Raw genomic sequence first — 21,052 nt, forward strand, 5'->3', positions numbered from 1 at the left:
TTTATTAGCCATAGGTCAGTATACGAGTTTTTGTTGTTCTTTCTTATTAGCTGCTTTATTGGGTACAAAGAGAAGATTTTCATAGCACTCCTTAATCAGAGCGTGTAGTGAGTTGACCAGTTGTGTCATTTAATTCTTCATTTTATTATTTTATTAATCCATGCACCCGGCCATTCATTTTTTTAAACACACTGTGTGCCAGGAATTCCACAAGAAAGCTGAGGATCCTTTAGAGCCAAGAAGAAAAACAGTTAGGCGATCAGTTATATGAGAATAAAGTAGGTGCTGTGCTCTGTTTATCAAGAGCATCTGACTGAGATTTTAACCATAAATTGAAATTATCTAGATTAAGTCGAGGTAGGGGCAAGTGCAGGTGGGAGTGGAGTGGAAGGGAGTTCCAAGAAGAGAAAGCAACATGCAGATGTCTATTTAGACATTACAATCATCTCCCATCGAAGGACAGTGCACAAACTATAAGCCATTCAGTATTTATTCATTCAAAAACATTTATTGATCACTTACAGTGTGCCAGGTACTATTGAAATCCCAGGAGTACATCAGTGAGCAAAACAGAGCTGCTTCCCCCTCAGTCATTTACGTTCTAGTGGGGAAAGAAAGACTACCACACAAGTAAAAAATTGTGGCATGTTGACTGGTAATGAGTGCTGTTGGCAAAGATGAATCAGATAGAAGGTGCAGGTGGGGGCTGAAGATGACTGAAAGTCTCAAGTTTCTCATGCCTGACTGACCCTGGGATCAGGGTCATAAGGAGGTCATTTTTGATGGTCCCAGAGCAGACCCTGGAAGCATGGGGTCACAGCCTGGAGGTGGGGCGGGGGGAGCGGTCCTGGCGGGGTGAGAGGGAGCTGCAGGGACGTGGACTGACTGGGAGTGCGAGAGGCTGGGTCTGTGCCGTGCCTCCGCTCGGCTGGGGCAGGTGAAATGACTGGAGGGGAACAGCCGAGAAGAGACAGACGGGCAGGCAGGACCCCGTGGGGAAGAGTGTTGTCCGCCATGCTGTTTTAAATTGTATCCGAAAGGAATTGGAGAGTCATTATAAGGATGTAAGCCAGAAAATTATCACGATGTCAGTTGTGTGGAGGCTCTCATGAAGGCAGAGGAGGCTGAAGGTGTGAAAAAGGGCAGAAGATATGTAAGACTGAGAATAATAAAAACTCTGTCTGAAAAAGTCAGGGTACTTTATCTTTGGTCCCCTCTCAGTGCCCATTTGATGTGGCAGTAGTTAATTGATTTGTGCTGTGAAGTTAGTCTATCAATAATGGTATTTAGCTCTTTTTAGGTTTTCTCGACAACCAGAGAGTTACACCACAAATTCTTTTTTTTTAGACAGAAAAGGAGAAACAATACCTTTTTGCCCCTCAGGAAGTTGACCAAGTTAAGAATAGAAAATCATACGTTGAGAAGGAGGTACTTAAACCTTGGGGAAAATGTTCTTTTGCCAAATGACCTGACTGAATGTTCTTGCCGAAAGACATGCTTCATTAATTGTGCTGAGAAGAAACTATTACTCTTATCAGAACTGTCTTAAGGATACTAAAAATGTGTGTGTGTTTGCACACACACGTGTGTGTTGTGTAAAGTAGCTTCACAGGTCTGTTGGGTCTAATAAGGCTATGAGGTGGGAAGATCCTTGGCGCACAGTAGGCATTTAAAATTTATTTGTACATTTATTAATGTGGATATACTTACTACTACTATAGTCTGTGCACCTTACATATAAATGCTCCAGAAACAAAAGAATTTCTATCCTTTGGCCAATTAGCATCTATTTATATCAGCTGTTCTATTTCTTATGCCTCCAGAGTTCCAAATTCGCGTTTCTAATTATTCGGCACGTACACACGCTTCTCACAAACATGTATTCTAACGGATGGCCCAGGGACTGATCTGATCGGAATGGAAGTTTAGAGCTCTCAGCCATGGCTAGGATTTCTAATTTCCTTTCAAAGGTTTATGAAATAATCAATGTGTGTATTCTCAAGAGTCTTGAAAACCAGACTCTTAAAACCAAAAGGTCATTATTGAGAGGCAGGAGACAGATTCCTCTGATTTATTTTTCCTTCCTTAGCCTCACAGAATTCTACTTAGAGCATAAAATCCCACTTGGAGCTGCCTTTTGAACGCACTACTTGTCTTTGCCTCTGTTCGCTCACTGTAAAGTGGAGATAATTACATCTATCTTACTGGGTGTTGTGGGACTGAGTCGTGTAATGTATTAGGTACGTCACAAGTATCCTGTGTTTTAGGTTGAAAACGCAGGATAAAGGTCAAATTCAATGTCTTTTTTTCCCTGAGGTGTCATACATTCTCCAAGGGCATAGTAAAATTTAAGAAGTAGTATTGGAATTTATTTTTAAATGTGACAAATACAGAAGTTTTGGTAGCATGACTTCTTTCCGTATGCTGTGGTTTTATACCCATGCTTAGGTCTATTCAAGGAACCGAGAGCGATTCAACTACCTCTCAGTTCTCTACCTGGAGACAGTCTTCTGCATTTTGGTAAATTGATTAAGATTCAGTGAAAACAAAAAATCAGTTCTTCATTCACAGGGGGCACATTTCACATGCTCAGCAACTTAATACTACTGTATTGAACAATGCATAAATAGAACATTTCATTGCAGAATATTCTACTGGACAGGACTGATAGGGACAGCTCTTGTTTTTATTGCTTTTGAAAAGAGCCCCAAGTTTGGCGTTTGCTGGCCTGTCCTCAGCTGCTGCATCCCGGAATTGCTCCATGACCGTCAGTAGTTTACTTTGCTCTCTGACATTGCACCCTCTGCCCTCCGAGATTAAGTCGCAGGATCAGATAAGCCCCCAGGCGAGAGTGCTGCTGGGACCCAGTCAGGAGTGTTCCTATACTTGCTCCTTCACGGAGCTGGTTCTGCTCTTAGAACATCACCCCCAAGGACCCGCTTCCCGCCCTGTTCCTTATAATTGCTTGTTTGGGTATTTCTGCCGACGTCCAAAAAGATGAAACCCACGTCATTCCCTTAGAGGGATTTTGCTGCCTCCAGTCTCTTGTCAGGGACTGTTTCCCATTGCCTGTCCTCGCTTTATGAGGAATCACCATCTATTTTAAATTTTGTATCGATTTATAACCCAGTCTGTCCCATCTTGCTGCCATTTTGTCCAAGTATAAAAAATTAAAAAAATAATAATACTATCCTACGACAAGCATAGTTGAAAGGCTAAGTCTAAATATCATGAAATGTATGATAATATTAAATAACTGTTGTTACTCTTGATTATTCTACTCATCGCGACCACTAATACGGACATTGGAAGTATGAGACGTGATTACACTGTGTGACAAATTGCTTCACGAGCCTGATAAGTTTCTGCATGCTAAACCTGAAGAAAAAGTGGAGGAGCCAGATTGCCACAGTGTTTTATTGCCTTATAAATTTAGAAATGTAATTCATGTTACTAGTTTTGAAAATTTCTTTTTACTAGATAAAGGGGAAACTGTGGAGATAATCCTGCCATTTTCATTATCTGGAATGCAGGTGTTGGAAAATAAACTGGAGCAGAGGCGACAATTGAAGATGTACCTAAAACTTACTTGCTAATAATTGAACCTTGACACTGCAATTAAAAGTGTCTATTAGAACAAAACTTTTTAGGGTATGGTTTAAAGAAATGGTTTCATTTCAATGTAATGAAAATCATGTGTTTGAAGAATATAATAGTAGTAGGCAATATTCCATTTGACTAACGCCTACTATTTTTGTGGTTAAAGCTTTGAAAAGAACAATGTTTATATATATATATGAAATCATCGTAAAAACAGAAACATGGTGTCAAAGTATAAGATAATTATTTCTAATAGAACAGACTAATTACAGTGCCTATTTTTCACTTTGTTTTGTACTTTGTTGTCCATCGTAGTATATATTATACGTGTCTCTGGGTGTGTGGACAGAAATGGTGTGTGTATATGCGCAGACACTTGCCTCACTTTTGTGGGGTGATAGTCAGAGGAAACAGTTAACCTCGGGCAAGTCAGAGAACCTGCATATTGCGTGTCAATCACATGAATTTCTGAGCTGAATACTGACCTTTTGAGGCAAAAGAAAGAGTGCGTTTGACCTAGCTTCATGTACACTTCTAACACTGAAGAGGGTTTCACTGAGGATTGGATGGATGGGTTGAGACGGCCTTTGCTAAAGGGACGTCGACTTCGGAGCCTCTTCTTCAGAGGCTGTTACTGCTCATGAGGAGCGCTGGGGTCCGTTTCCCACCTCAGCTCGCCGAGGAGCGGCGGCCCGGAGACGAGGCTTGCTGCGGCCTGCTGGCCGTTGCGTGGCCTGCTTTGTGCTCTGCAGACCCACAAGCACAAACGGCTTAAAAGGAAAAGGGCTTTTCGCGGGGGCTGTGAACTTCCCCAGAGGGAGATAAGTAGGGGGAACGACCTACAGCCAGACTGAGGGGCAGGAAAGAGAATCCTAAAGGGTAGAGTAGGGTGTAAAAAATAACGTCTATGAAGACAGATTGAGGCCCCAGGGCCTGCTTTCAAAATAGTAAGTGAAAATACATGAACATCTTTTGCTGTGGAGCAGACAGTGGACTGGTCCAGGGATGGGCATTAGGAACAGGAACAAACCTGTGAGCTTCTTCACTTCACTACCTCAACATTTAGTAAAGTCCAGCTCTATAACTTTTTTGTTGTTGTGAAGTAATCGTGAAAAGGGTTTTTGGATGCTTTTTTAATTTGATGCACCCTGTAAATCATTGCAAAAAGTATATATTTTCCCTCCCAAATTTGGCTGAAACTGGACTGAGGAAAAGGCAGTGAGTTCTCCATTGTGTGTTGTCACCTGTGCCCACCCTTTCTTCTTTTCAATGTAAAACTGTGGCACAACTAAATGCATGGTACAGCTTTCCGTTTACAACATGTCATGAACAGAAAATGGGAAATAGTCCACTCATTTTGTCAAACAAAAATAAATTTAGTCCAGTAACATGTTTCTTCCAAAAAGGAGCGTCACATTTAAATCTGTTTGTGTTCATGTTCAGTATACACGTTACGTACAGGGAAGGCAAACAGAAAATCATGTGAGACCCACATTCTCCAATGATCTATATTTAGCATCCCAAAAGCTGATAATGAAATTCCATCCGCCTTCGTTTTATAAATGCGGAGGATCATAGATAAGTGAACATTGATACGTGGACGTGTATAGTACCTCCGACGTGCTTCCTAATGAACGTGATGGCGTGCACTTTTTATTCTTTTTTTGTTTGGGGCTGAGTTTCTGTGCGAGAAAGTTAAATCGAGCTGATGACATCATTTCAGTGCCATCAGGGGGAGCGCAGAAGAGAGGATTAGCTCACCAGGCAGGATGAGTTAGGTCATAGTTTATGCAGCCGTAATTCAAGCGCGGTGCTCTCCAAGGCTGGAAGTTATAGTCATGTCAGGGGTCAACGCCAGAACGCCTTTTGTCATAAGCTGGGACTGCTTAACTCCTGCAGCTGGCTGGGCTTTAGTTGGTTAGTGGGGATTAGTCAGGTGGGTTTTTTTTTAAAGCTCAAGATTGCCTTCAATGCTCTGCCTTTGGTTTATAAAAATTACCCTTGTCCTTTTGAATCAGATATACAGTGACACTTCTGGTAAGGAGGGAAATCAATTTATAATACATATATATCTTGTTCAATAACTACAAATAGAAGTAGGATTAGTATGAAACATGACGTATTTGAAATAAGTAAGATTTTGGTAAAGAAATGAAGGAAGGATATAAAGCAGTGTTTTTCATACTGTGGATTGTGACCCATTAGTGGGTAATAAATTCAATTTAGGGGGTCTTTGACAGAATTTTAAGAATGAAGAGGATGAATAGGTTAACATAGAAAATATTGGATCCGTCATGATACTTACTGGTGTGTGTGTGTGTGTGTGTGTATTTGTGTTGGATCAAGATGTAAATTGTTTTTTCTTACTTTTTCTTACTATTAGCCTTGAATAAAAATAGTCTGTAAGTCGTCAGTGTAGACTAAAGAGGATGCATTTGCTAGTTATGGAACTCTGGGAAATTCATCTCACCAAGTCTATTTCTCGTCTGTAAAATGGGACTAGTGCAGTCTGCAGCACAGGGTTACTGGGAGAATTAAGTCAGGTGATACATGTTAAAGTGCCCAGTACGGTTCCTGCCACAGATTATGCACTCGATAAACGGCACATGTTATTAGCAGTAGCATTGTGACTATTAAATTAATTAACTTAGGACTTTTCGTAATGCATTACATTTTTGTACCTGGATATCTTGAGGTGGCTGAAGGAGAGGACAGGTGTTCAGTCAGTTATCGTCATAGGAAAAAGACTAGAGAAAGACGTGGCCAGGCGGAGGGGTGCTGGTGAATGATAGGCTGGTAGAACTGTGTTTGCCTAAGATCATTCTCTCCCTTCCAGTAACTCCTGGTTGACTGGGATTCTAATAGTCATTCACCCCATGAGCCATCTCACCCAAACTCCTTTTATAGGGCCAAGTGTACCTCAAAGAATAATTGGGATTTACCTGCAGACCTTCTCAGATATGTATGATCTGGTTTCCGAGGCTTCTCTGTAAGATGGAACTAACTATTGTGAAAGAGTTTCAGTGTAACTGTCATCGGCCAGGTAATCTGCAGTCATCCGCTGCTGTGAACGGGCACTCGAGTTCTCTACCTTTGTCCTAGAGTAGGTGCAGTGAGTGGTTGTCAGAAACAAGGTGTGTGGACCATATTAAAACCAAACAGCAGTTTATATTGTTACCTCCCTCATTAAACCTGTCATATTTATCTGGATTTTTGTTTACGTTTCCTTTCTCTCTTATGGGTGAATTCCTTGATGGCAAAAAGGATGTGTTATTCATGAGGCTGGCAAATATTTGACATAAATACATGCTTTTAGGTATGAATGATTCCTGATTATCAACATAAAAATCTTATTGTGACAGACTCACAGTCCTTTAGATTTTTGTGGAAGACCGGTTATCAATCTCCCCAGCTGACTTATAGCTGTCAGTGTGTAAAGCAGAGAAAGGGGAATAGGAAACTAGTTCCTCACACTTTGAAATCTGTCTGCCAGCTCAGCCTGGGCAATAGAAGCCTGACCGGACACCCTCCGGTGGGTAGGCAGAGCAGTCCCCGTGTCCACGGATCCCAAAGAGCTCCCCATTACTTACAGAAGCCATAGAATGTCGGTCTCTGCTGTGCTGGAGACCAGAGAATTTGGCTATTTTATGTCTGAGAAGATGTACAGCTTGCTACATGCTCTAGGCAGTCTCTCTCTATTTTCTTTGTTGTTTTTTTTTGTTTGAGAACACTATGAATATTTTTAAGACTATAAAGACAAATATTTTTTTTTCCAGGTCTGAGAATGAGTAAAGGTGCCATCACGCCTCCCCGCACTTCTCCGGCAAATACGTGTTCCCCAGAAGTGATCCATCTGAAGGACATTGTCTGTTACCTGTCTCTCCTTGAAAGAGGAAGACCTGAGGATAAACTGGAGTGTATGTGCTTCTTCATTTAGTTTATTTATCACGGTTGGGTGGGGGAAGGGACTGGGAATGGACAAACTTAAAATCGCATCTACTGTGGTTGTCTAAATTTTTATTAAATAAAGTGACCTTGGTTAATGATAATAATAATAAATCCCTCCAACTGAGAATCAGACCATTGCAAGATATTAAGAATCTATCAATTTTAGGCTATTGTTGATAAAGTACCACTCATTACTGAGTATTTCTCGAGCATGATTGTCAAATGACATTTTAAAGATCTTACCCAGTTTGATAACAAGCTGATATTGAAAGCTATCCTTTGAGTTGTTTTGGGGGAAAAAAAAACATTTATTTCTAGTATGTGAAGGGATCTTCCTGTTAGTCAGAAAAGAGGTTCCCTGTACGCACTTGAGCCTCTCTCTGGAAATCTTCCTTGAAACCTTCATCACCAATTTTCTTTACTAGGGGCAAATAATTTCTTAAATTTTAGCCAAACATGAGAGTTTCAATTCTAGGATTTGACTCTGAATATTATAAGCAATTAGACTCTGAATATTATAAATAATTAAACAAAAGCTTTGTTTCTTCTACCATATAGCAGGCGTGTCAGAGAATTTCTATCTAGTTGAAAGGAAATAATTGCTCTTTTATAAAATACAGTGACAGTGCCCCCTCTGGTGGCAAACTGTACTCATTGCAAGGCAAGAACATCAAACCTTTACTCTTAAGCATGATGATTTAATCATCTATTCTGTCTCCAAAGCCCTTGTCAGATATAGAGCTGATGGTTTGTTCCATAATCTGATTAACTTCATTATATTTTATATCATTCAAATGAATTAAAAATTCTTGCTACTGAAATGATAGTGAAGATAATGGACCCTAAATGTGATATTTCTTGAAGCAGATATAGAACATTGTGACATCTCAGAATTATTAGATAGTATGTTTAATTAAATTTCACAGTAACTTGTTGATAATTTGTATCCTACTAACAAAGAATTTACCATAATATTTGAGTCATGCCTGCTTAGGTTATGAATAAACCACATGAACATCATTCTTCAAATGCGTATTTATTAGCTGTAAATGTTGAATATTTGCACTTCAAGATGTATTTGTATTCCTAAGAACCTACAGAACACTCTCATTCCAAAATAAATATTATTGCTCAGTGAGTTTCTATTGAGGTCATGGCCAGAGAGTTTTCTCAGGTGTTATCAGGACCATGTTTAGGATGATTTTAAAAATACAGAGACAAATATTCTTTTCCAGATCTGAGAATAAATAAAGGCACCATCGCTTCTCTCCAACATGGTCTTTGTGTTCCAACTTAATTATTTTTAGGTCAGCTGGAAGTATTATATGTGTGTGTCTGTGTGTATGTATATACACATGTGTATCTATATGTGTGTATGTATCTGTATGTGTGTGTATATTGTCTTTACTTGTGTGTATGTTTTTAAAAACAAATCCTAGGTAGAAATCCTAAGAGGCATGTTTTCAGTCCTCAGTTTGCATCTGTGAATCAACAGTCTTTGTCCACAGTGATAAGGCAGAATTGTTAACCCACAAACGATAAAAGAAAAAACCAGGATGAATCACATCAAACCTGACCTGCCGCTTACCTTTCTTCAGTGTTATCAGTCCCCTTCCCTCTGTTCTTTGAGGTTTCCAGCTCTTTCCAAGCTCATACCAGGTGTGGTTGCATTTTCCTTTTCTCTTAGCCATTTTTTAGACTCTTCTCATGGAGTTGTGACAGCCTGGCTCTATTACTGCGATTTCCCCCAGAGTCTTCAGAGTAAATGAATTTCGATTTCAGAGGCACATTAAGGTTCCAGCTTTGTTCTAGTTCTCTTCTCTACTGTCTTCAGGTTGGGAGGACCTTAACCTGGTCCTTAATCATCTGGAGCTTGCTTTTGTGTGTTTGGTTGGTTGCTTGGTTTTTTAAATGCCAGTGCGTAGCCCTTTCCTACATCAGTTAGATCAGAATCCTTTTCTTTCACTCGGTTTCTTAGCCACACACTTACACGTCTTTCCCTTCTACAATCACCCTTTAAAAATTCCTAACATTGTTAGGAATTCCACATATTCTAATTATAGAGTCTTTCAATAAAGGTTTTTTTTTTCAATAAGAATTTAAAGAAATTTGATGGTTGTTAATTTAATATATACTTATTTCCAAAATAGTTATGACTCAACGGACACAATATATACTAGAGGAAAAAAAAGAAGAAAATAATTTAACTTAACACAGAAATAGATAATGATCAAGCACCCAATATAATTAACATTTGTAGGTGAGTACTGTTTTTGAATCTTAATTTCCAAGTAGCTAAGCAGAAAGAAGTATATACACCTTGGCTGAGGCCAGAGGTTCTTGGGCTTTATCACACGTAAGAGTCACCTGCAGGGCTTATGAACACACAGCAAGCTGGGCCACCACTGCAGGAAGCGCGATCCCGCAGGTCTGGAATGGGACTTGGCATCTGCATCTCAGGCCATGCTGACTCCAGGGACCACATTTTGAAAAGCATTGGTTTATGGCATTCCTTCTGTCCTATGAAAACACACACACACACACCATCACACAAGTCATCTGAAGTGAAAATTGTTTCTTGGACTTGAATGGTGGCCATATTTGACAGTTTCTTTTACCTGGGTTATTAGAAAAAGTAATATCATTGTTTTAAATGTTTATAAAAGGAAGACTTCCCTCCCCAAATAACGTTTCATAAATCTGTTCAGAGCTCACCACCACTTCCTATCCCACCTGGCTTTTCTGCCAGGCATTTACAAAGTGTTTAGAATGAAGGTTTTTCTTTGCATTGAAAGGAAGCTAACAAAAGCTCTTGAACTTCCTACTGATCATATGTCATCTCTTCTGCTGCTTTCCTTCATTCCGTGCTAGTTCCTCACTGAGCTCACTGCCAGTACTGAGGCCCTTTCAGGTGAAAGGTGTTTATCCACTTGCTCCCGTGGACCCTTAGAAAGTGCGTGCGTGTGTGTGTGTGTGTGTGTGAGTGTATGTGAGTGTATGTGTGTGCGTGCGCTGAGGTTGTGGAGCGGAACCTATTTTTCTCTCTCCTTGCTGGTGTTAATTACCAGCCGCCCTGGTGCACAGATGAGAACGTTGTATCAGGGCTGATACGCCCTCTTCACCTCAAACCAACTACAGCCCTTTATGGAGAGCCTTTCAGTACATCCCTCTGAGTCTCCTTACATTCCTTAAATTCTGTCACCTCCCCTCTGTCTCCTTTCAGCCACTGACTCTTGTTGCAGTGCCCCCAAGCCTTGTAATTTCCCAAGAATGCTCTTATCCTAAACTTTTAAACCCTAGTATTTCACTTTGACCACAGTGTACGTTCACTTCTCACTTTCCCAGTTTAATGTAAATAGGGTATAGCACAGTGCTTAGGAGCCTAGACTCTTCATTTCACTAACTGAGTGAGTCTTGGCTTTGACACTTACTATCTGAGTGATTTGGGCACATGTTTAAAACCTCTTCAGGCCTCAGCTTCCCCAGCTGTAAAATGGCATCATAATAATGTCTGTCTTTTGTGTTTGCCGTGGGGATTAAATGAACCAATATTTGCTCACATACGTTCCTTCACATTGTTAGTTTGTATACATGTTAAGCGAAATAAGAGTCAGCTAAGAATTTTTGTCACTGCCCGCTTCCCTTCCTCCTGAGCTTGTCTGCTTCTTTGGGGCCCCCAGTGCCTTTAAATGCAGGCTGACTCCATAGTCCACGGTGTCAGTCGTTCTTTCTCACTTAGTTCGGGCACCCAGTGTATTGGCTCATATACTGATTTGGCAGAGATCTAGTGAAATAAAAATGTGCAACTCTGTGGATTATATCTCTACTTGAAACCTCAGCTGGCCTCCAGTGCCTTCAGCGTTTGTCTGGCCATCGACTTCTAGTTATAGGTTTGTTTGGCTGTTTCCTGGCTTCAAACCCCAGCGTATTTAATCATCATCTCACTCACTAGATAGCAGTTCTTGCAACTTCCTCTCATGTTACCTAAAGCTTGTCAAACTCTGTGTCTTTCCTCTTTCTCTTTTGACTCAGGATAAGCGTGTCCCTTTGATAGTTCCCTGTTGAACAGTACATAAAAGTTAGTCCTTGATGTAGCGTCTGTAAACTAATCTCACTCCACAGTTTGACCCCAACCTAGTTGGCCAGTCTCACGTTTGGCATTGACCCCCGTACACATGCACAGCAGTGTCCCAGTTACAAGAATCCACTTTTCAGTCAGACAAACTGAACTTTTCCACCTTCGTGCCTTTGCTTATAATGTGCGTTTTCTGGAGGTGTATATCTTTCCTACTGTGGATCGTAGTCAGTCCAGTCTACACCTGAAGCCTGGCTCGCATCGTGAAACCTTGCTATCTTCATTTTGCTCTCCTTCCTTGTAGCCTCGCACTGTGTATAACTTCTCACACTGCACCTACCCCTTGTGTGTGTGTATTTCAAAAGATAGATGCTCAGTAAATGACAGTTAAATGATTGTATTGAAGTCGATGGGTGCTTGACAAGAGAAAAACAAAGTGAACTATTTCAGGCATTAAATAATACTACATTTATAGTTTAAAATACTTGGTGTTCACATTTGGGTTAGTGTTTATCAAATTATTAATGACTTAACTAGAATAACTTTTAAGTTAGTTTACATTTACTGAAAATACGTTCACTAAAAAAAAAGAAAATATATGGAAAATAGATCATTGACAGACAGATAATGAAGACTAACCTGTATGTTTAAGTTACTGCTATGTACAGTAATAATCTTAGAACCACTGAAATTTGACATTGAAAAAAACCTTAAAGATCATCTGGTCAATATTCCTCTAGTGTCAATGGAAAAACTAAAGCCCAGAGAGAGGGGTTATTAATTACACCAGCAGTTTAGCTACCAGTGATTGAAATGCATGATTTTTTACCTACTGACTAAGTGTTCTTTTTATTCTGCAAAGCTGCCTTTCCTTGTTTTTATTATTGTTCCTTTTGTGAAAAAAAGGGGAAAATATTGGAGCGTTATGTTAGATGTCAAAAACTCTAAGCAAATTGTTTTCCCCTCTACCCTTATGGTTTATTAAGTAGGTCTCGAAATATATAAAACAGTAAAAAATTTATGAAGTAAAGTAATTCTGGCTTAAATGCCTTCTAAAAAATCTTCCAATCTTTAAAAACAATCTCCATATTAATATTTCTATATCATTATGCAAAGTACAAAAACACCAGTATATAGGGTAGAACATTCAATGAGAAAACAAATAGATAAAAACTTGCAAATCTTTTGTAAAAGACACAAATTCTAGGTATAAAGGATTACCCTCATATTACATAATGTGCCTTTCCTTTGATCTTTTAACCAAATTCATGTGTGGGCACATAATTGTTTCTACATAAAGTATAATTACATGAGCGCAAAAATAGAAAAACAGTGGGTTAAACTAGTTTGTAACTTTGTAACAGGGACCCACCTTTGGAATCTATCATGTTGACAGTTTACTTTTCATATTGGGCTTACATTACTTTTGTACCTAAAAATCTATATCCTGATTATGTTGGTTTTAAAAATAAGATCTAAAAAAAATTTTTTTAACTTAAAAAAAGACCTATTTGTTCAGTGATTCATTTGACCTTGGAGATTAACTACTTTTAAATTCTAAGAATAGTCTTACTGTAATGTTTGAGATAGATTAGTTTTATCAATATTTTTCAAATATGATTTTAAAAGGGAAAGGGCCTATAGGATTACCGAGCCAAATAATGTTTTTATTTTCCACGGCATTAATAACTGCCATATTTTCTTTGCTTGCTTGGTTTCTCTATTCTTTTATAACTAGCTCCCTAACCCTCTGCCCTAAATTCTGTTTGAAAACTTGAGCTCTCCATCTGTTCTCTCATCTTTTCATTGTTAGTTACCTTTTCCTTAATTTTACTTGTTCAGTCTTTCTGGAATCACCAATTTTGGATGTGAAAACTATAAGACAGAACTTTGAGTTATTATATATATTTTTTTATTTTCCTGTTTTCCAATTTCTTTTTTTCCTCTTATGTCTTTCATTTGACGTCTGGGACTTCTGCCTCTATGATTTTCACTCCTTCTGCAGCCTCTTCTGTGGTCTTGGGGCATGCGAGTTATACAAGGGAGTCCCCAGGCCAGCCAGGGACCTGTCACCCTGCTTTCCTGAGCGCCTTACCACGGAGCCAGCCCTGGCCTTCTCCTTGTTTCATTGGTGCAGAGGAATTACCTTATGCAACTACATCTCATATTTAAATAAATACACTGTGATAGCCATGATAATAACACATTTATGTCTTGGAGTCCTCCATCAGAAAAATTCCCTTATTTTGCATTAATTTTTTTTCTTTCCCATACTGCTTAAGGATCAGTGAAAACAATGGCTTATTTTTGTGTAGTGCCCTGGAGCTACTGATGCGCATTTGTGTGTTATCACCTCACTTAACTTTCACAACAGATGTGTGTCTTACCACGGTGATTATTCTCAGTTTACAGATGAGAAAACAGTGTTTCCCTAAGCTCATCTAATAGTGAATGGCACATTCCAAATTATAATTGATTTCTAGACTCTGAAATCAATTTTTTTCTTCTTACCCACTCAGTCCTTTAATATCCAGAGTCTAAATGTCTGAACTCTTCGGTGGTTTTTGACTTTCCATTTAATGATCTTACAATAAACAATTTGGACAATGGTGCTTTGTAGTGTTTCCTAGCTATTTAACAAAAATGGATAGAATTTATATTTGATATCCAGTATTTTTATTAATGATTAGTTCATTTTTAAAGCTTGAGAAATGATCCCACAGATAAATTGCTTTGAACAGGGAGAGGATTTAGCAGTATTTGTTTTCAACAGAAAATAAATTTTAAAGAATATGCCTTATTCTAGCATTGATCTTCCTTGCCCGTAACCTTGCTTCCAACACCTCTTTTGTTTCTAGTCATGTTTCGCCTCTACGACACGGATGGAAATGGCTTCCTGGACAGCTCGGTAATTTTTTTCTTCAAATTTTCTGTGAAAATTTCAAAGTAGTTTGTTCTGAAAAATGCAATGAATAAATTTATAGCTATTACCACAGAAGACACAATATAATTTCCATGAAATCACACAGCATTTTTATCATCTGACTTTCTGAGAGTTTTCTGAGGAAACTGTTAGGATTACAATTGTTCTATTGAATAACTTTACTACAGAAAAGTGACACAGAAAGATTAAAAAAAAAAAAAAAAGAAAAACTTCTACCTTGCCTGAATAAAGCATAAGAGAAATAGGAGGCCATTGGTCTAGAAAGGGAATATGTGTGTGTGTGTGTGTGTGTGTGTGTGTGTATCAGTGAAATTTGGCACTTAGGAAAATATTGAGAGTACAAGTAAAATTTAAAGGAATTATAAAGTCAATTCAATCATTTTATTATTTTCCCATTGTTTAAAAGTTTTCTTAGTCATATACGCTGTTGAACTAGGTAAACAGATTTAAAATTGCTTTGGCAAACTTCCCTTTTTAAAATGGCTCATCCGATTTTAAATGCAGCTTTCATTCTGTCTATAGTTTTAGTCTTAAAAATTAGTAGAAGGAAAATACCATCTCTATGATTTGACTGAAAGCAATAATTAGATGTTTATTTTATTTGTATTGTAGGTAAATCATTGGCAGTTTTCAGAGAGTAGTTAGACTCTTAGTTCTCAAATCAGAGGCTCACAGGTACATCCATCTCAGATACCATCAAATGATCCCTATTCTGTTTAATGTTTTGCATATTGTATCATTTTTGTTCTATGAAGGAAGAATAAGAATATTAACAAAGTAAGTGTCAAGGTGTGGAAATTTTGAAGTACATAGGTACATTAAAAGCCAATTTTTGATGCATTTAATATTGATTAAAACAGACATTATTTCTGATAATGAGTTTCTCTCATCATCGGATATACCTCCCCATGGCAGAACTCAGACTTTCACAAGCAAAGCGATGATCTTGGAGACTTTTTTATGTAACACTGAGTAGGATAAATGGTGCATTAGCTTCTCCAGAGAAAGATGAAAATATATCATTCCTACTCTAGGAAATGGCCACCTATCTGAATTGGTGCTGTGATTGTGGGATGTCTTATGTTAAAGTCTCTCTGATTTTTCACAGGCTATTATTTTTAAGTGCCTAGTAGTATTCAGTTTTCCATCTAGCGGTATTAAGCCATAGGATACATTTGCTCATTTTCTGGCGGCATTTCACGGCTAGGAATTCAGATTTCTTCTCCATATTTTAATATGCGTATTGTAGCAACTTCTTACTACAGTAATGCAAATTATATTTTAGTGTGGATCTGTTTTATTTAGTTTTCTTTTTAATTACATTAAAATAATGTTTCTTTACTAGGCTTTTAGCCATGGGTTGGCAGCTGATTTGAAAATTCAGTTGAATGCTTTTTTTGGTCTCTGGCCATTTTTTTGGTTAACATATAGTAGATTACTAGCAATATTTATAACTACACTTCCAATATTAAACACTGAGCTGAGGGTAAATAAGTTTGTTTATGATTCAGTTAGTCTTTTTTGTAACGAAAGGTCTAGTTTTTAATTTGTATGGTTTTCTCCACACAACTTACTGCCCTGGTATGTTTCCTTCAGTATCAGGTTGAAATTACATCTTCACGTGTCATTTGTCTTTGAAATTGAAAGTTTTAGCTGTTCATATATTGGAGAAAGAAGAGAGGAAAATGAATACTTTGGAAAATGTTCGCTGTGTCTGATACTACTAGTTAATGTTTATTGATCACTTGTGATATGCCAGATAAGATCAATGTATTTTATATAATAGCCTGTTTAATTTTGGCAACAGCTCTATGAACTAGGTACTATTAGAATATCCATTTTACTGTTTAGGAAGCTGAGTCTTACAGAGGGCACATGCCCACACAGCAGTCACCAAAAGTAGTTTCCGCTCCTTGAAACACATACAGAGGCTTCAGTCTTTCCAAACCACTACAAGCAAAAGTAAAGTAGGTGGAAGATTAGCCACACACACACGCACACACACACGCGCGCGCGCACACACACACACTAATTTCTAATTCCAAGGCTTGTTTTTAAAATTTTTTTATCGGTAATAAGTAAACACATTTCTATTTGTATTGTTTTGGGGACAATGTGTGTTGTATAAATAACATTTTTGTGATTGCATGTGTTTTTTGGAGAAGAGTAGTGTAACTTTCATCAGTTTCTCACAGGTTCTATGACCTCCCAAAAGAAAACCATTTTTGCCAGGTTTCCTTCCTCATCCTACGTATATTAGCCACATACTTCAGATTGGAGATTTGAGTATAATAATTTTTTATTAATATACTTTCAAACCTTATTCTTTTATATTTTTTATATTTTCAAATGCAATGCTATAAAACACCACCTTTAATTATGTCATTGACTGACCACCCTTAAAATGATCAGCATTCACAAAGCATATTTAATCATTTCTGGAGATACAGAAAAATTTAAATATTAAATAAGTCATTATAAAAATGTTTTAATTTATTTAGCCAAGCCATATATATTAACTAGCAGTTTCTCAAAGAGCTAACTTTGAGCAGAACAATGTAAAACTTGAATCTAAAATTCATTCCCCTTGTAAAATAAGCTCTATGTACACTTAGCCTTCAAACCTTGACCCTGAACACTCCTCTAGCCGAACAAATTATACCAGTAAATGGCTGGAACAGTTAATACGCGTTCTCAGTGTATCAGAATAATAATAAACCTCTCAGTTGCCCTCAAACACTTCCTTCCTCCCGTCCATAACTGTTTGCAAGACACAGGGTCAGGATGCTTGGTGACTTGAAAATCACGTCTTGTGGAAATATGCATGTGGCTACTTTCATCAGACACTGCTTTTCAAACAAAATTTTTCTTAAAAATCTTCTAGAAGAAAAAAAATCCTTCTTTGTATAGCTGTGCCCTCTCCTGGTGACGATTTCTAGACAAAGTACAAAGTGAATTTGCTTCCTGGCTCCTCTTTTACGTGTTGTTACTTAGAGCTTTAAAGAGAAGAGGTAGATGTTTACTTATTTATATAAAATGCATCGCATCACTCCTTCAGTTTCTGAGTGACCAGTTGAACAGAACAGTTCCTGTCAGTGAACGCTGAAGAACTTACTGAGACCTTGCATTCATTGTCCCTCCCCCCACCCCGTTTCTCCCCCTTCCTCGCCACCCCCCCCCCCCATCCAGGAGCTGGAAAACATCATCAGTCAGATGATGCACGTGGCCGAGTACCTGGAGTGGGACGTCACAGAGCTTAACCCAGTAGGTACATGAATGACTTCCCTGGTGGCCGCCTTCTAGGGGGCCTCTGTCTCTTTTGTCTCTTTTGGAACTGTAATATATTACTGGCATTGATTTTATCTTTTGATAACTCTAAGTTACTATTTCGAATCAGTAGCCGAAGTGGATTCTGAACAGGAAAAGGTGTATGTCATTTTCTGAAACTCCTGTCAATAGCTTTTGCTTTTCCTCCTCCTGGAAATTAATTTCAATGGTGGTCTTACGTACACGCAGGTGAATAGAAGCTGCTGAAGACATGGCTAATGTCATGCCATAAAAACCTCAGAGCTGACATGTTTTTTATGATCTCTATGATTTTCCTTATCTGGGAACAGCTAAAATAGTGACTCTAAAAGAGGACGAAGGTGATTAAGGAGATGATGATGGTGGTTTACTGAGCACAGTGCTCTGTGTTATCCTTTGTGTGTGTGTTAAGGCTCACAACTCTGTGAGGTAGGCACTGCTATTTTATTCATTTTACAGATGGTGAAACTGCCATCCCAAAATGAATGGTACTTACCCAAAGGTCTTCAGCTAGTTAAAGGGTGAGCCCGGAAATGCTAATCCGTTGTTTAAAGAAATAGTATCTAACAATGACTAGAAGCACATTTAAAAAAACCTTCTTATTTTCAGTCGATTTATACCAAAGTTACAACATTATTCAAAGATGTATTAAATCATACTTGATTAGAAACTTTGGCCACAGGTAATGTTTTAGGGAGAGTTAACAAATGTTATTGATTTTAATTTCTCTTGGAAACGAACTAAGTTTAGCAAATTGCACATTAATTAAGTAAATACAAGTCAGTTTTATTTAAATGGTTTACATTTTATATGAACTCAGAGAGCCTATTTAACCACAGAAATTCACATTTATGCAGTCAACACAATGGTGATGGCATGATTAAGTGATGCAAGAGCCCTAACGGCATTCCCCTTGCTTTGCAAACTGATGCTGTTAGAGGGTAACCAAGTCGGCACTGTCTTCTAAAAGGAGGACACGTTCTTAGCTGGGATTAGGATTTTCTGAGGTTTAACTCTACTGTTTTTTTTTTCTTTCTTTCTTTTTTATGTGGAAATGCACATTCTGTGACATAATGAATGGCAGATAATATTAACAAAATTGTAGTTTATATATGGAATAACAAAGTAACATATATTTAATGCTAAGAATACCGCTTGGTTCATTGTAATACTGTTTTCACTGAAATCAAAGGACTTCTTATAAATTCTGCTGCCTTTTTTGGTTAGTTTAAAACAGCATTCTCCATCCTATTTAATGTAATACCTGTGAATAGAATTCATCTATCAATCAAGCCTCTGGTCCTCATTGGAGTAATACAGGGAAGGGGATCTTTTTCAGTCAGCCTTGAAAGCAGATGGAGGCAGCACCACATCACAACAGAAAGTGTTTGGTGGTGGGGACTTTGAGAAAGGGGAGATCTGGATGCTCTAAGGAAGGGAATAGTTGGTGGTCGGGCAGTCTAATGAGGACAAATACCTTTTGGAAAATACAAATGATAAACTATATCGCATCATTAGTCATTTGTGGCAGGCACTGAGAAGTCTGCTTCTTCTCTGGGTAGGATGGATAGTAGAGAGTCAAGATAAAAGACTTGCCTTGTGCACTGTGTTCGCTGCCATAGTAACGGCCTCCTGCTGCCTAATGATGCACCAGCTCTCCCCGTTTTAAACGTGTACACATTTGCACACGTTGTCTGACTCCTGATGAGTCTGCATAAGTTAATAAAGAGAATTGTACTTTTGAGGTTGATAGCAGTTAGTAGGGGAGACAGAGATGTCCTAGGAGATCTTCTGCCATTTTACCAAATTGTAAACAATTTTCCTTGTCTTTCATTTTGAGGATAATGAAATAATTATTTCAGCATCATTTTGTTCCAAAGAGTCTTTTGCCCATACCTCTAAAGAAGTTTGTTTTCATGAAGGAAAATAATCTGATTTTCAAATACTTCCTGAGGAAAGACACCAGTCAGCCAAGTTCAGGGATTTTTTACAAACAACGCTTCTGTCAACATATCAAATATTCCATTTATTGCACCTTTTCAAATTTTTGTTTTAATGCTCTCTGTATTTCTTTTTTTTCCCCCCAAATTGATTAACACATCCATATTAGATTAAAATGGTGAGTTATTTTGTACTGGATTCTACCACGTTTGCCACTTTGGGGCCATTAGATGGGAGGTGCTTCACCTTCCCAGCAGCCAAGGGTAATATGTTTACGCAAACATAATTTCTGCTAATGTAACATGAACAACACCTATAGTACACTTACTATGTATGCTACGGACTCTTCAAAGATGCTGTATTCATGCATTTAATCTTCACAACAACGCTTTGAATTAACAACTAATATTAGCACTATACAGGCGAGAAATAGATGTATTACAAGCACGTACTGTGGAGAACATTTTGGGACACTCTGTGCAAGTCATCTTTAGAAAAGAAATCTAATCAAAAATGACTAGACTGTTTAACATGTTGGCTCTATTAAGTTCTGATAGGCAATTAAAAGCAACTTAATTCCCCCACCCCACGCCACTTAGCAAAGAATTATTTCAGCTCTTTGCCATGAAGTTAATTTGTTCAGTCATTACCTGGCATATATTTGAATTAAAAGAAGACTAGGGAAAGCAATTAAAGGCCATTTTTGTCCTTAAATTAAAGATATCTTCTTGTTTAAATTGTACCGTTTGGTGACAAAATACTAAAAAGTTGAGCAAGGATTTCTCAAAGTTGATCAATGTACATAGTCACGTTGTAGAAGTCATAACAAAGCCACTGTATTCTCAATAATAGGGTTAACATTGTCCCAAGTTATCTAGCTATTTACCTCAACTCTCTACTTAGCAGCTAGTCACAGTTTATCTTAACCAATTCAATGCAGTACTTTGTTGTATCATGTGACATTTATTTTATTGATGTATTTCAAGTTTTTCCTCATCTTCACTCCAGATCCTTCATGAAATGATGGAAGAAATTGACTATGATCACGATGGAACCGTCTCTCTGGAGGAATGGATTCAAGGAGGAATGACAACAATTCCACTTCTTGTGCTCCTGGGCTTAGAAAACGTAAGCATTTACACAGAGAGCATGGCCTGGTGTAGGGTTGTCTTTGACACATTTTGATTATAAATCGATCTGGTCATTTTCTACCATTAAGTGTACAGTGAGTGCCCGGC

The 21,052-nt window shown here is 38.1% G+C and overlaps 1 protein-coding gene across 3 annotated transcripts in view; it reads left to right on the forward strand.

Annotated features, from left to right (window-relative positions):
• Positions 1-21,052, forward strand: part of DGKB (diacylglycerol kinase beta) — a 587,707-nt gene that overhangs the window by 145,574 nt on the left and 421,081 nt on the right. For all 3 annotated transcript variants that reach the window (XM_074367408.1, XM_074367407.1, XM_074367409.1), the window contains exons 5-8: positions 7,377-7,517; positions 14,482-14,531; positions 17,757-17,831; positions 20,823-20,942. In XM_074367408.1, the coding sequence (XP_074223509.1) occupies positions 7,377-7,517; positions 14,482-14,531; positions 17,757-17,831; positions 20,823-20,942 (386 nt within the window). The remainder of the gene's footprint in view (positions 1-7,376; positions 7,518-14,481; positions 14,532-17,756; positions 17,832-20,822; positions 20,943-21,052) is intronic.

Source organism: Camelus bactrianus, chromosome 7 (genome assembly GCF_048773025.1).
Source record: "Camelus bactrianus isolate YW-2024 breed Bactrian camel chromosome 7, ASM4877302v1, whole genome shotgun sequence".
Taxonomy (NCBI): Eukaryota; Metazoa; Chordata; class Mammalia; order Artiodactyla; family Camelidae; genus Camelus; species Camelus bactrianus.